At 40.6% G+C, this 17,446-nt stretch overlaps 1 protein-coding gene across 2 annotated transcripts in view; it reads right to left on the minus strand.

Moving 5' to 3' along the window:
* The window catches only part of ZNF423 (zinc finger protein 423), a 484,624-nt gene that overhangs the window by 334,264 nt on the left and 132,914 nt on the right, over positions 1-17,446 (minus strand). For both annotated transcript variants that reach the window (XM_060787886.2, XM_060787887.2), the window contains exon 3: positions 848-1,048. In XM_060787886.2, coding sequence (XP_060643869.2) covers positions 848-1,048 — 201 coding nt within the window. The remainder of the gene's footprint in view (positions 1-847; positions 1,049-17,446) is intronic.

The following is a 17,446-nucleotide window of genomic DNA, read 5'->3' on the forward strand; positions in this document are numbered from 1 at the left end:
TTCAGCCTAAAAAAATGGCTGAAAAACTTGGCTTATACTTGAGTATATACAGTAAATACTGTAAATAAATATATGAATAAATTTGTAATGTATTTAAAAAGTGCATTGCTAGTCCTGGAAGCTGGTCCATGGGAAGCATGGATTCTTGAAGAGGAAAGTAGAAAATGATAGTTGTGGGTACCATGTAGCCCCAGGACCCATGTTGGCCACCATGACCTACATTGATATCTATGCTTTGCCAAAAGCCGTGAGATATCACCTTCAGCTTCTAATAGCACTGGAGTGCTCTCGTATCACTGGAACACCTTAGGATTTTCCTGCAACTTCGGGGAAGTTTTTATCTGACATTCCTATTGGACCATCACGAACATTTTGGGGCACCTGGATACTAAACTCGCAATGCCTCTGGATCAGATCTTTTCACAGCAATCCCTGGCTGGAAAATAATTGCATTCACTTGAGTGGCTCCAAAGCGTTTCGAATGCTGAAAAGTAATTTCACCAAATTACTATGGAATTGTGGGGAAAGAAAGAAGGTGGGGCGACTTTCGCTGGGAACGCGTTTGCGGGATTTTATTGCTCGTAGAATAATAAAACAACACTTTGGGTTTTAAAATAATCTGCTCTAATGGCTGTCAGAATTGCAACTGGAAAAGCAAAGTTGCTTTTTTTATTTTAATTTTATTAAAGGGAAGTGAACAAAGACTACCCAAGGCACCACAATAAAATTACATTAACTGTAAAATTACATTATTAATTCTTTAATCTCACTTGAGGCCTCAAGCTGTTGCTATGTCCAATTACCCAGCTAACCACCTGTCAGAATTGTAAAGCTAGTTTAACATTACCTCCAGGACAGTTCTGTGCCCTGTGTTCGGTCAGGTCTGCCAGTGAATCGAAGTCCTGCTGACAGTTATCGCAGGTGTAAATTGACTCGTCCTCCATGTCTTCATCTTCCTCATTTCGCTCTTCCTGACTCGTAATGCTGTTCCTCTCTTCCAAAGCCCGGCTCTCCCTCGTATCATTCTCTAGTTCTCTGCCCAGGCCTCCTGCCAAGAAGAATAGACTTCATTGTAAGTTTGGATTGCATGAGGTTTAGAAAAGCAAAGAATATGTGCATATATTACGACACCTTCATCATTATCTCTCACACGCGTCTTGGTTAGTTCCAGCCCTCTTCATTAAATGGAATACAGAGGAGCTCTTTGGCATTGAGGTGGCTCACAGCAATAATTAACTAATGGTTTGAATGTTAACTCTTATTCTTTTTTTATCTCCCCACCATCCCATACCCACTGGTATCCACTGGGGTGGGGTTCAGGACCCCTACAGATGTTCAAGTCCCATTACTTGAATGGCATAGTAACGTGATGTCCCTTATAAAAAATAACAAAATCCAAGTTTTGTTTTGAGATTTATTATTTACTAGCTGTCGCCTGCCACGTGTTGATGTGGCCCACATAGGGGTTCTGTGTGGGAGGTTTGGCCCAATTCTATCATTGGTGGGGTTCACAATGCTCTGTGATTGTGGGTGAACTATAAACCGCAGCAACTACAACTCCCAAATGTCAAGATTGTATTTTCCCCAAACTCCACCAGTGTTCACATTTGGGCATATTGATTATTCGTGTAGTTTGGTCGAGATCCATCATTGTTTGAGTCCACAGTGATCTCTGGATGTAGGTGAACTACAATTCCAAAACCAAAGGACACTGCCCACCAACAACTTAGCATATGTCATTTTGCAAAGAAACAATAATATTTGTTGCTTTGTTCTTTTTCTTACTCTCTTACAGCATTTCTCAACCAGGGGGTCAAGACCCCTGAGGGGGGGGGGGTCTCAAGGGGTTGCCAAAGACCATCAGAAAACACAGTATTTTCTGTTGGTCATGGGAGAACTGTGTGCCAAGTTTGGTTCAATTCCATCGTTGATGGGGTTCAGAATGCTCTTTGATTGTAGGTGAACTATAAATCCCAGCATCTACAACTCCCAAATGACGAAATCAAAACCTTTTGAGTGAAGGACATACATTGGGTTGTTAGATGTATCCTGTCCAAATTTGGTGTCAATTGGTTTTTGAGTTCTGTTAATCCCACAAACGAACATTACATTTTTATTTATATAGATTACACAACAGTGTAGTGATTTGAAGGTTGGATGCAAGGACTGAAATCCCTTCTTGACTATAGAAAACCCATAGATAGCCTTAGTCGACTCATATTCTCTCCCAGCTTTAAAGGAAGAGAATGACAATGGAAAACACTGGAAAATCTTGCCAATGAAATCCTGTAATACATTTGACTTAAGAGTCACTAGGTATAAATTGGGAGGCAAGCAACACCAACAAGAGTCCAAGCAAGGAGGATATTCTATGTGAGAGGACGACAACTTCAGAAGAGCAATAGACCTTTTGTAGGAGCCAACAACAAAAATGGTTGGTCAACAGTTAACATCCTCTTTAGCATTCTTCACAAATCCTGCAATGACTGCAATCAAATCATAGAATCATTGAAATCATAGAGTTGGAAGAGACCTCTTGGGCCATCCAGTCCAACCCCATTCTGCCAAGAAGCAGGAATATTGCATTCAAATCACCCTTGACAGATGGCCATCCAGCCTCTGTTTAAAAGCTTCCAAAGAAGGAGCCTCCACCACATTCCGGGGCAGAGAGTTCCACTGCTGAACGGCTCTCACAGTCAGGAAGTTCTTCCTCATGTTCAGATGGAATCTCCTCTCTTGTACTTTGAAGCCATTGTTCCGCGTCCTAGTCTCCAAGGAAGCAGAAAACAAGCTTGCTCCCTCCTCCCTGTGCCTTCCTCTCACATATTTATACATGGCTATCATATCTCCTCTCAGCCTTCTCTACTTCAGGCTAAACATGCCCAGCTCCTTAAGCCGCTCCTCATAAGACTTGTTCTCCAGACCCTTGATCATTTTAGTCGCCCTCCTCTGGACACATTCCAGCTTGTCAACATCTCTCTTCAATTGTAGTGCCCAGAATTGGACACAATATTCCAGGTGTGGTCTAACCAAAGCAGAATAGAGCGGTAGCATTAAGATTTTAAATTGTCGCAGTTTTTAGTGTTGAAGACAACAAATTAATTGCCCAATTTCTAATAGTTAACAAGATCAAATTAATTTTCAATCCTAATGTTTCAAGCTCTATGTGTACAAGATCAGCCTCACAAAACACATCCTCAGTTCTCTGCAAAATCAACACAGAAAGTCCTCAAATTGACGCTAATGGCTAAAAGATTTCCCGTAAATAAGCGTTTTGGCTGTTTCATTTGACGCTATCTTTAAAGGAAAACATTTTACACATGAATCAATTACTCCTGTATCTGAGACTGAAAAGATAATTATATTGACCAAGACTGAAACACAGGAACACAGCCAACAAATACTGTTTATTTCAGCAGAATTACAAACCCAACATTGTAGTTACTGGTGGGTTTCATTTAGGAAAAAAAAACCCACTAAATTTTCACGAATTTGCCACAACGAGAGATCCAACATGAATCTGCTAATAGAAAAAAAATGCTGTGTGGTTTTCTGGGGAGGAATCACAGCATGTAATACCCTTTAGATAGAAATGGAAATATTAAAAATCAATGCATAAGCTTTTAGTGTATCATAAGCTCTTGCAATGTTTAAATCAACAGCACATTTTCACATTCGGCAATTGTCACAGTATACCAGTACATCAGCTATGGAGACCTATTAAGGACGGTAGACATTGCATATTGCATTGGTCATAAGATTTCGGGAGGAATCTATTTCTGAGATAACTATTGACAACAGAAAACACAGTGTTTTCTGTTGGTCATGGGAGTTCTGTATGGAAGTTTGGCCCAATTCTATTCTTGGTGGAGTTCAGAATGCGCTTTGATTGTAGGTGAACTATAAACCCCAGCAACTACAACTCCCAAATGTCAGGGTCTATTTTCCCCAAACGTCACCAGTGTTCACATTTGAGCATATTGAGTATTCGTGCCAAGTTTGGTCCAGATCCATCATTGTTCTTGGATGTAGGTGAACTACAACTCCAAAACTCAAGATCAATGCCCACCAAACCCTTCCAGTATTTTTGAGATGTTCATGGGAGTCCTGTGTGCCAGGTTTGGTTCAATTCCACCGGGACTGTGGTGCAGCTGTATGAGTGTCAGCTGCATTAAGATCACTTCTGACCAAAAGGTCATGAGTTCGAAGCCAGCCCGGGTCAGAGTGAGATTCCAACCAATTGTGTAGCTTGTTGTCGACCTTTGCAACCTGAAAGACAGTTGCATCTGTCAAGTAGGAAAATTAGGTACCACCTATGTGTGGGGAGGCTAATTTAACAAATTTACGAGGCCATAAAAAAGACTCCAGCAAAGCACTCCAGCAAAGCATGCGGGGAATGTGGAAGTACTTCATCAGTGTCGCAGATGGATGATGGAAGCGACAGCTCCCCTGGTGGCCAGGAAAGTTAAATAGCCTCTGACTGTATGTCTGTATATGTTGTGTGTCTTTGGCATTGAATGTTTGCCATATATATGTACATTGTAATCCGCCCTGAGTCCCCTGTGGGGTGAAAAGGATGGAATATAAATACTGTAAATAAAATAAATAAATCGTTGGTGGTATTCACAATGCTCTTTAATTATAAATGAACTATAAATCCCAGCAACTACAATTTCCAAATGACAAAATCAACCCTCCTCAACCCCAGCAGTATTCAAATTTGGGTGTATTAGGTACTTTGGCCAAATTTCATCATGCATATCTGAATATCTGTATATCAGATATCTGCATATCTGCATATCTAATAGTTATATTATGATTCATAACAGTAGCAAAATTACTGTTATGAAGTAGCAACAAAAATAATTTTATGGTTGGAGGTCACCACAACATGAGGAACTGTATGAAGGGTAGCGGCATTTTGAAAGTTGAGAACCACTGATGTAAAATGTCATCTTTGGAGTCTTATTACAGCTGTTTGTCTCAATGAAAATGACTGTACAGGAGAAAAAAACAAACCACAGATGTAGATGGTTCTGTACTATTGATATTATAATAATAAGTCCAATTTCAGACCGTGCTTTCCCTCAATGACTGCATTCCAATGATGACTTACCATTCTATCATATTTATTTAGCGTACCTTTATTCCAGGCACAAATCACCAGCATTTAACACAATTCAATCTCTTTTAAGCCTGCATTCCTGTAGAGTTGATAGTTAATAAATCAGGAGGACAACACACCGGTTTTATAAGGCCGGAACCTATAAAAAGAGTCCAAGTATATAAATTCCAGTTTAAAGAACGGCCATCAAAATCTGCGCTCGCTGCTAATAGAAAACGGACGGACGGCTACCTTTGAGGCCAAATGTCTTCAAAGTGCCTTCATTGAAGGGAGGAAAAGACAGGGCAAAATTCATTCAAAGGACCTATTTTTATTATTCATTTCTAAAGCAGACTTAGCACTCAAAAGAGTATTTTGCAATTCTTATTTAAGCACCCCTCTGAGATACTGCATTGATATTTTCCATTTTAAATTTAAATGGAAGTTTTATTCTACCACATGGAGACCTCTGCAAATGTTCCTCTATGACGATGGCAGCATCTCCAAGGGGTGGACCTGGGATATATCAAGACCGCTCCTCAAATTTGCATCGGGACCAACCGGGGGGGGGGGGGGGGGTTGTGAGAAGGGCTTTGGAGGGGTTGCCAAAGAGCATCAGAAAACAGATCTTTCTGATGGTCTTAGGAACCCCTTTGGCAGAGAAGGATGAAGATCTCTCCACCTGCCCTTCTCTTCCTTTTTGAAACAGACGGTGAATCCTCCCACCAAAAAGTCCTCCTCCTGCTGTGATTGCAGGTCAACTATAAATCCCAGCAACTATAACTCTGAGATGTGAAAGTCTATTTCCCCCCAACTCCACCAGTGTTGGCATTTGGACCTATTGAGTATTCGTACTGAGTTTGGCCCAGATCTATCATTGTTTGGGTCCACAGTGCTCTCTAGATGTAGGTGAACTACAATTCCAAAACTCAAGGTCAATGCCCACCAAACTCTTTCAGTATTTTCCGTTGGTCATGAGAGTTCTGTGTGCCAAGTTTGGTTCAGTTCCATCATTGGTGGAGTTCAGAATGCTCTTTGATTGTAGGTGAACTATATACCCCAGCACTACAACTCCCAATGTCAAGATCTATTTTCCCCAAACTTCATTTTGCATTTGTGCACATTGAGTATTCATCACTATATTCAACAACTTAGCATATGTCATTTTGCAAAGAAACAATAATATCTGTTGCTTTGTTCTTTTTCTTACTCTCTTACAGCATTTCTCAACCAGGGGGTCAGGGTGGGGGGGCTCAAGAGGGTGTCAGAGGGGTTGCCAAAGACCATCAGAAAACACTGTATTTTCTGTTGGTCATGGGAGTTCTGTGTGTCAAGTTTGGTTCAATTCCATCCTTGGTGGGGTTCAGAATGGTCTTTGATCGTAGGTTAATGATAAATCCCAGCAACTACAACTCCGAAATGTCAAGGTCTATTTTCCCCAAACTTGCCATAATCTTGGTTTTTTTTATGTTTAACTGCAACCCAGCTTTTGCGCTTTCTTCTTTCACCTTGATTAGAAGGCTCCTCAGCTCCTCTACAAATCCCAGCAACTACAACTTCCAAATGTCAAGGTCTATTTTCCCCAAACTCCACCATTGATCACATTGTGCCTATTGAATATTCCTGCCAAGTTTGGCCCAGATCTATCATTGCTTGGGTCCACAGTGCTCTCTGGATGTAGGTGAACTACACCTCCAAAATTCAAAGTCAATGCCCACCAACTCCTTCCAGTATTTTCTGTTGATCATGGAGTTCTGTGTTCCAAGTTTGGTTCAGTTCCATCATTGGTGGAATTCAGAATGCTCTTTGATTGTAGGTGAATTACAAATCCCAGCAACTACATCCCCCAAATAACAAAATCAATCTCCCTCCAACTCCACCAGTATTCAAATTTGGGCGTATCGGGTATTTGTGCCAGATTTGGTCCAGTGAATGAAAATACACCCTGCATATCAGATATTTACATGACAATTCATAGCAGTAGAAAAATTAGTTATGAATTAGCAACGAATATAATTTTGTGATTAGGAGTCACCACAACATGAGGAACTATATTAAAGGGTCACAACATTAGGAAGGTCGAGAAACACTGTTTTAAGGCTTAATGCTACTAGCAACCATCCTTTGTTCATAATGTTAGATTTTAATTTAATGATACCCAGGATCTATCTACCTTGATAAGTTAAAATTGGAAGCAAAATTAATTTTAATTTTTTTTTTATGAGAAATGCATACAAGTGTTTTTGCATGTGACGGTATGTTTGTAGGATGCAGTTTTCCAATTCAGAAATATACCCATTTTGTACGAAATGTATTATTTTCAGATTGTATGATTGCATTCCCCCGCCCCACTTTTCTGTTCCATTCTCCACAATGGGCTGGAGAACAAGACAGTAATACACAAACACTTTTTGAAAAAGGTCCAGCACATTGTTAATGGCGTTGGCTTCCTAAGACTTGCAACTTAATAAAATTGATCTCGCTGCAGTACTGTAATGAAGAACAGTAGGACAAGGCTACCCTTGAACCAGGGAAATTGTATATTGTTACCTCCTTGTGACCTCCTAGTGTTATGGCCATTCTAACCTCTCCAAACTGTCATTTGTATGAATTTGACAGCAGATGGGACAGAAGAGCAACCGAGTCAGGGAAAGAAGGGCTGAGAAGTCTTTCTCAGGTAAGTCTGTTTCAAAGATGTTAAAACACTGGGAGAGTTTATTTAGTTATTTATTTATTTATATCATTTTTACCCCACCAATATCAGCCCAAAGGCGACTCAGGGCGGCGAACAACTGGCACAATTCGATGCCACATATAAAATACATACATCAATAAAAATAAAACATCACATTACATCTATATATATAAAAATGCTCTGTGCATAATGAGTACCTTAAAAACAAAAGAACCAATGAACGAAATCACACCAAATTTGGCAACAAAATGTCTCATAACACAAGGAGTGACCATCACTCCAAAAATTATGATTTTGTCATTTGGGAGATGTAGTTGCTGGGATTTATAGTTCACCTACAATTAAAGAGCATTCTGAACTCTATCAGCGATGGAATTGAACCAAACTTGGCACACAGAACTCCCTTGAGCAACAGAAAATACTGGAAGGGTTTGGTGGGCATTGACCTTGAGTTTGGGAATTGTGGTTCACCTACATCCAGAGAGCACTGTGGACTCAAACAATGATGGGAATTGTAGTTCACCGACATCCAGAGAGAACTGTGGACTGAAACAATGATGGATCTGGACCAAACTTGGCACAAGCACTCAATACGCCCAAATATGAACACGGAGTTTGGGGGAAATAGACCTTGACAATTGGGAGTTGTAGTCACTGGGATTCACAGTTCACCTACAATCAAAGAGCATTCTGAATCCCACGAACAACAAACTTCCCACACAGAGCCCCTCATGAGCAACAGAAAATACTTAAGGCCATCCAATCCAACTCCCTTCATCAGGTCAAGAAAATGTAATCAAAGTCCTCCTGACAAAGAGCCATCCAACCATAGATATTAGATATTAGATATTAGATAGATAGATAGATATGATTCACACACAGAGAGATATAGTATCCTAGATTTGAAAGGGATCCCTAAAGAAGGATTATGATATGTTGCATGTTCCAGAGTAGGCAAACTAGACACTCTCCACATCAACACTGACAAAGGAACAGCAAGAAATACTGTTTACCCACAAGCATAAAGAAATTGCATGTATTAGAAACCAACACTTTCTCATAACTTTATTTTCCAGATCACCAGACTGGGCCACAGCAACGTGTGGCAGGGGACAGCTAGTTATATCTAAAAACATCAAACCAGTGAACAATAAAACAAAATTAAAATTATGTCGTCATATTCAGTCCATGAAAATGAACAAAATCTGGCTACCAGTATTAAAAAACTCTAAAATTACAACAGCAAAACAGCAGAGAGGAAACAACCGGGCACATCTTAACACCTCTCAACAAAAGGATTTTCCAGGCTCAGATGCTAATGAAGGTGGTCAGTTGAAACATTCACACCTAGCTCCAGCAGAGAAGAGCTCTTTGCCCCACCCCAGCCATTCCACAGATATATAAACCCATTGTCCTATTTCCAACAGACCTCACTACCTCTGAGGATGCTTGTCACAGATGCAGGCGAAACGTCAGGAGAAATGCCTCTAGAACATGGCCTTATAGCCCGAAAAAACCCACAAGGACCTATTGATTCCAACCATGAAAGCCTTCGACAATACATTGCATTACAATAGTCCAGTCTTGAGGTAACTAAGGCACAGAGCACCATGGTACCTCTACACTGCAGAATGAATGCAGTTTGATACCATTTCAACTGCCATGGCTGAATGCTATGGAAACAAAGAGGCAACACCACGTTTTGGAGGAAAGAGAAAATCTTTCAAAATTCCAACTCTCCTCTGAACACATCTTGCCAAGAAAACCTTGTTGGATAAATAGTGAATTTCCTGCACCTTTTATATTTAATTATCACATCTCCCATTCGAATTATGGTACTACTTTAATAAGTAAGTAGAAATCCTCATTAAATGCTGCTAATTTTTTTGCATCCATCAAACCGCAAGTCATTTTATTTCCATTACAACCAAAATCTCCTACAGGAGCACTCATATTAAGTTTCTTTATTTTCACCACCAGTAAACTGTTATTTTTAAACTGCATTTTTCTTCCCTCGCTGCTTAAGAACTGGGAAGCATTTTTAATGTCTTTGTTGCTATTCTTCCTTTCTTTTTATGTCATTCTTGAAAGGTTATTAAAAATAGGAAATCATACAGAGCCATAACATGGGAAGTAAATTCATCACCAACTTTTGCCCAACATTAGCGTTTGCTTTTAGTGTCCTTTTTAGCTGTATTTTCCACAGGAAGGAAAAGGGAGGGAAGGAACCTGCTTACAATTACTGCTTATGCGCTCCCTAAACACTTACGTTACTAAAGTGCGAAATGTCTTCTAAACACAAAGACAGATCTGGGAAGTAATTACAAAAATGCATTCAGGGGCAATAATTCTATATTAACTGTCAGCAGTATACATCCTCTGAAAAGGCACTTGTTATGAAGGAATTATGTGTGTGGCAGACAAAGGCACCAAAGGCAAGGGGAAATTGCAAAGATGCATTAAACCGTAGACTCCAGCTCCCTCATCAAGGGTCAATTTATGTTTAAATCATTACCTTGAAGTCAAGCCAATGTCTGCTCCAAAGTCTGTTCGGAGATGTTAACATGCAGGCAGGTTCACAAGACTTGTATCTTTGAGATGAATGTAATTCTTTGAAAACATCCTCGACTAGTAGCACATATACCCATGTATAAGTCAACTTCATGCATAAGTCAAGGGCAGGCTTTGGATCTTGATTGAAGCCCTGGATATCGGGCAATGAATTCAAATGGCAGGAAAAGAGATTCCACCTAAACATCAAAAATAACTTTGTGATGGTCAAAGCTGTTTCCAGCGTGGAATATACTGCTTTGGAGCATGATGGAGTCTCCTTCTTTCGAGGTTTTAAAGCAGAGGTTGGAAGGTCATCTCTTGACAGGGCTTTGATTGTGTTCGACTTTCATTATGTTATTTTGCACTGTTAATTTTATTTCGTTACTTTATGTATTTTGTTTTGATGTAATTTTTCTGTTGTTTTGTATTTTATTTTGCTGCACTGTATGTTTTGGGCTTGGCCTCATGTTAGCCGACCCAAGTCCCTTTTGGGGAGATGGTGGCAGGGTGTAAATAAAGATTTATTGTTGTTGTTGTTGTTGTTGTTCTGGAACAGCTGTTCCAGGAGCTCCAATTTTGTTTGCTTTGCATTTAATGTTTGTTGCAGTCCTAAGTTTCAGGGACTCTGCAGATAGGTGGCTTCTTTTGGCTGCAATCATGGGGCAAGCCACCTGTCAATTATAGTTAGGTTCCCTGGTCCCGCCCCTTTTTGAGTTTTGGATGGAATAGGAGCCTTTTTGAGTCAGTCCACACACAGCAGCTTTCCATACAGGACATGAAACCAAGAGCTCCTGTAGAAAGCTTTGTCTTCTACGGCTTGGCCGGGAGACATACAGCTTTATAGCTTGGCTGGGGTTATACAGCCCACAGCTTGGCTGGGGAGAAAGGTCCCACAGCTTGGCCAGGGTTATACAGCCCTACAGCTTGGCCGGGGAGAAAAGGCCTACAACGTGGCTGAGGATTTTGCAGCCTTACAGCGCCTTTGCTGAGGGACTTCAGCCAGCCATCATTAAAACCTGAACTCCTTCTTTTCCTCTGGAAGTCTACAAAGCTCTGCTTGGTAAGGGTCGCTCGCGGAAGCCAGACGCAGTTGGTACTGGGTACAGTGTCTCCATGCCAACAGAGACAAGTACAGACTGCCCAGATTAGAAGTTAAGGATTTTCCCATTAGTTAGTATACAGTTATGAAGATAGTGCCTGTTCCCAGTGAACAAGATTGCAAGAGCCAATAGACTGTTAAGAAAGCTTTAAAGTACCTGTTTGTTTTCATCAATAAAGAACTTTGTTGGACTTACTTTAAGCCTCTACAGAACTTTGTTTTGGGGAGGTCCAAGGGCCTTTAATCTGAGGCAGCCCCGGCGTCCCGTTGGGCACACAGAATTTATGTCCTGTCTACAGTCATATGCACAGGCCCAGCGTGCGACAGCACAATTATCACAAAACCACAGTATGTCACAGCAAATGAGATCTATATGCTGGATTTCGTATCACAAAATCACAAGTCGAACACTTCCCAAGCATCTAGGACTGTTTGATGTACTTTCGAATGATGCACGCAGACAGGCAGACAAATGTCAGCATGCTGGAAGAAGCAAAGACCACCAGCATTGAACCCATGGTCCTCCGCTATCAACTCTGCTGGACCGGCCACATTGTCCGGATGCCCGACCACCATCTCCCAAAGCAGTTGCTCTACTCCGAACTCAAGAACGGAAAAAGGAATGTTGGTGAGCAGGAAAAGAGATTGAAAGATGGGCTCAAAGCCAACCTTAAAAACTGTGGCATACACACTGAGAATTGGGAAGCCCTGGCCCTTGAGCGCTCCAGCTGGAGGTCAGCTGTGACCAGCAGTGCTGTGGAGTTTGAAGAGGCACGAATGGAGGGCGAAAGAGAGAAACGTGCCAAGAGGAAGGCGCGTAAAGCCAACCCTGACCGAGGCTACCTTCCACCTGGAAACCGATGCCCTCACTGCGGGAGAAGATGCAGATCAAGAATAGGGCTCCACAATCTCCTACAGACTAACAAAAATTCTGATCCTGGAAGACTATCCTACTCGGTCAACGAGGGACTGCCTAACTAACTAACTAACTAACTCCTCCCTGATACTCACAGCATTTTCAAAGATGCTTAATTAGGCTCTAGGATTTGCTCCGAAGTTCCTAGAGTTTGCCTACTCAAGACAACACCTGCAAAAGGTGAGGATCAGGACTGTTCATAATACCATTTTCGCTTCTCGGCCTTTTGGCTAAGATCAAGTATAATACCATTTTCCTGACAGAGCTAATAATGACTGTCTTCTACTAATGAAAACGGGATGGGGGCATAGACAGAGAAAGACACTGCCGCTACTGTAATTAAGCTTGAGGAGGGTTCAATTGGTGGGGGAAAGAGAATTAAATTTATTTACATGCTGTTCTACTGCTGATGAAGCACTAGCTATTTGGGAGGCCTTCTAATTAACCCTAATTTGGTTCATTTCTGTATCTTCGTTCCCCACATGCACCAAGCAAGGTACACTGAAGAAGTAACAATGCTATGAATGTTCTTCGTGCGAACAATAGATTACTCATTGAAAGAAAAGGAGTAAGTTTCTTTGCAAGGGACGTCAAGACCCAACGTTGGGCCTTAAATTATTAAATGTGCATTTAGCATTTTTTTCGATACTGACAATTAGGAAAATCCACACTCAAGAGCGCGATTCTACAAAGAAACATAATATGCCACGACGCCTTGGGAGAGAAGAGATTACACAGAGAAGAGTCTTTTCTTTCACCTTCTTGCAGACATTTTCCTGTTGACGCTCCCCGTCGCTCCCCTCCTTCCTCGGTATTTTTTTTTCCAGGGATGTGATGCCAGGAAAAACCATTTCCCAACGGACCACATCTTCAGAGAACTGCGCAAGGAAGGCAACGGAAGTCAGGAAATCCCGCGGCGAACCCCACAAAAGTAATTCAAGAAAGGAAACACGGGGCTCTTACATTTTGCAATATTCCACTCCTTTTCCCTCATCCTAGCCAAGCTTCTCCTTCAAAATGGAATCAAGCAGGGTTTTAAAAAAATAATATACAAATGGTTGGTGTCTTTCTTCAATACAGTGCCACAACAATCTGTGTGCATCACGAGCAACCGCTTATTCGTCTTCATTTATCTGCAGGAAGTGTTTTTCTTTGCCATTCTTTCCCACTGCCGCAAACACTGTTCTCTCTCAAAACTTCTCCATATCATGAATCACATCAATTGCTCACTAGGAGAAAAATGTGGAGCTTACCATATCCCTCCTAGGTTTTATCTTTTTTTCCCCTTCTACCTTATGAACAGAATGACAAACAATACCCTCCAAATACAGCACATAAAATCTGACAACAGTGGAAAGAATGACTAGCTTTGCTGCTTTGGAAAAAAAAGAAACAATCGTGCTCCTTTATTGTCACTTTACAGGCAAATTGCATTAGCAAGGAGTAAGTATCAATAAATGGAAGTAGCTCATCTTTATCGGTCGTAAATTGCTGGCAATACTTAAGAATACTTGAAATGAAAGCACAACTCATTGTAAGCACATTGTTCGGCAATAAGCGTCAACATTGTTCCGCCATGTATTCCTTTCCTTTCTCAATCAATCCTATTTACAGAAGGATTCTACATAAATATTCTAGGTTTCATGCAAAATCACTTTTTTACTTTTCCTGACCTAAGAAAAGACTATGAAATAATAATCTATCTAAATAAAAATGTAATGTTCCTAGTTCCAACAGGCCTCACTACCTCTGAGGATGCTTGCCATAGATGCAGGCGAAACGTCAGAAGAATATGCCTTCAAAACATGGCCATATAGCCCGAAAAAACCCACAACAATCCAATGTAATGTTCGTTGGTGGGATTAACTTAACTCAAAAACCATTGGACGAATTGACACCAAATTTGGACACAATACGCCCAACAACCCAATGAGTGACCATGACTCAAAAAATTGAATATGTCATTTGGGAGTTGTAGTTGCTGGGATTTATAGTTCACCTACAATCAAAGAGCATTCTGAACTCCACCAACGATGGAATTGAACCTAACGTGGCACACAGGACTCCCATGACCAACAGAAAATACTGGAATGGTTTGGTGAGCATTGACCTTAAGTTTGGGAGTTATAGTTTACCCACACCCTGAGAGCACTGTGCACTCAAACAATGAAGGACCTAGAATAAACTTGGCACGAATACTCCACATGCCCAAATATGAACACAGGTGGAGTTTGAGGAAAATAAACCTTAACATTTGGGAGTTGTAGTTGTTGAGATTTATAGTTCACCTACAATCACAGAGCATTCTGAACCTCACCAACGATAGAATTGGACCAAACATTCCAAACAGAACCCCCATGACCAACAGAAAATACTGTGTTTTCTGATGGTCTTTGATGACCATTCTGACACCCCCTCGCAACTCCCCCCAGGTTGAAAAATGCTGCCTTAAAGCCATCCAGTCCATAGATATAACCAAAACCCTCCTGACAAAGGGCCATCCAGCCATAGATATACATAGATATATATATCAGTGGTTCTCAACCTGGGGTCCCCAGATGTTTTTGGCCTTCAACTCCCAGAAATCCTAACAGCTGGTAAACCTGGCAGGGATTTCTGGGAGTTGTAGGCCAAAACACCTGGGGACCCACAGGTTGAGAACCACTGATATATATGATTCGCACACAGAAAGAGACATATATGTATATGACAGATATAGTATCATAGATTTGAAAGGGACCCTTAAAGAAGGACAATTCTATGTTGCCTGTTCCAGCATAGGCTAACCAGACAATGTCTAGATCAACAATGACAAAGAAACAACAAGAAGTAGTGTTTACCCACAAACATAAAGAAATTACATATATTAGAAACGAACACTTTCTCATTACTTTATTTTCCAGATCACCAGACTGGACCACAGCAACGCGTGGCAGGGGACAGCGAGTAATCTATATAAATAAAAATGTAATGTTCGTTTGTGGGATTAACATAACTCAAAAACCACTGGACTAATTGACACCAAATTTGGACACAATACACCTATCAGGACAACAAATGACCATCACTCATAAAACACTGAAAAACACAGCAGAAGAGACTTAAAAAGCCAAAAAAAAAAATACATTACAACACATGCACAAAACCACACATATATATACACAAACACACATACATATACAAACACACAAATATATACACACACACTAAACACATATACATAGGCTGGCCACAGCAATGTGTGGCAGGGGACTGCTAATAATAATAATAATAATAATAATAATAATAATAATAGTAATAATAATAATAATAATAATAATAATAATAATGTATTTATATTCCGCCCAATCTCCCCAAGAGGACTCAGGATGGATGACAGTACACATACACGGCAAACATTCAGTGCCATTTTGGATAGACAGGACAGAGATAAACAGAACAGAAAGGAGGCATGTTGTATGGACGTTCAGCTTTTTGGCGCCTTGGAGGGGCGCCTTGGTTGTGTTTGAATCCAGCCACCGGGAGGGGGGGGGTGCTGTGGCTCCAACCTCTATGGCGAAGAGCCATCAGGAATTCCTCCTTCCTTTTGGTTGCCTGGGATTTTCTGATCTTTTTCTTTATGGTATCGTAAAATATCTCCCCCACTTGTTTTGTGCCCAGGGGGGAGTCTCCCATTTAATATCAGCCATTGAGTGAGGTTCTGCGTTTTAGCCTGCCACTTTTAGACTTTCACTTGCTGAGGTGTTCCTGCAAGTATTTCTGTAGATCTTAGAAAACTATTTCTTGATTTAAGACATTGGCGTACTGGCTGATATTCGAACAGAGGATGGACTGAAGATGTCACTGCCTTGGTCCTTTCATTATTGGCTGCTACTTCCTGGTGGACGTCAGGTGGTTAGCCCCCATATAATAATAATAATAATAATAATAATAATAATAATAATAATAAACTATATTTGTATTCCGCCCTATCTCCCGAAGAAATTCAGGGTGGATTCCAATTACAGAAAAGGCAAATATTTAATGCCTGAATATAACAACTAATAGACACATAATAACAACAATTAAAATCCACAGTATATAAAACCAAATTATAACTTAGCAGATTAGAATAAAATTTAAACAACCTATTATATCAGACATAAAACAAACATAAAACATAAAAACAGAAGACTCAACAGAGTTCCTTGGGGGCATATAAATTTATCACTGCTCAAGATGTCAACTGAGCTAGCGGGGCAGAAAGACCCAAGTACAGATTGCAGATGTTACTCAGAGATAACATCTGCAAACGCACGTGCTCACCCCACCCACGCATCCCGCACATCTCCAACTCCCAGTCAGTCCCACTAAATGAAAAGAATCAGGAAAGTAAAGGAAAATCAAAAAGATTCAACTGTGATGCCAAATAAGGGAGGAGAAGCCCACTGTGTTTGATTTTTCACTTTGTTATTTTACACTGTTTTATTTTACCTGTATGTTTTACTTATTTTATTGTGATGTTATTTTTGCTGTTCTGTTTTTATTTTCCTGTAATGTTTCCCTGGGCTTGGCCTCATGTAAGCCACTCCGAGATTATTATTATTATTATTATTATTATTATTATTGACACAAAAGCACAGTATATCACAGCAAACGAGATCTATAAGCTGGATTTCGTATCACAAAATCACAAGTTGAACATTTCCCAAGCGTCTAGGACTGTGTGATGAATTTTTGAATGATGCGCGCAGATCCAAGTCAGGTGGCCTTTTGCAGTTGACAGATCGTGTTTTTGTCGATGTTTATTGTTTCCAAATGCCGGCTGAGATCTTTTGGCACAGCACCCAGTGCGCCAATGACCACTATGACCACCTGTACTGGTTTATGCCAGAGCCTTTGCAGTTCGATTTTGAGGTCTTGATAGCGGCTGAGTTTTTCCTGTTGTTTTTCCTCAATGCAGCTGTCACTTGGTATGGCGACATCAATAATCCAGACTTTTTTCTTTTCCACAATCGTGATGTCTCGTGTATTGTGTTCCAAACTTTGTCAGTCTGGATTCGAAAGTCCCACAGTATTTTTGCATGTTCATTTTCCACA

Source organism: Anolis sagrei, chromosome 8 (genome assembly GCF_037176765.1).
Source record: "Anolis sagrei isolate rAnoSag1 chromosome 8, rAnoSag1.mat, whole genome shotgun sequence".
Taxonomy (NCBI): Eukaryota; Metazoa; Chordata; class Lepidosauria; order Squamata; family Dactyloidae; genus Anolis; species Anolis sagrei.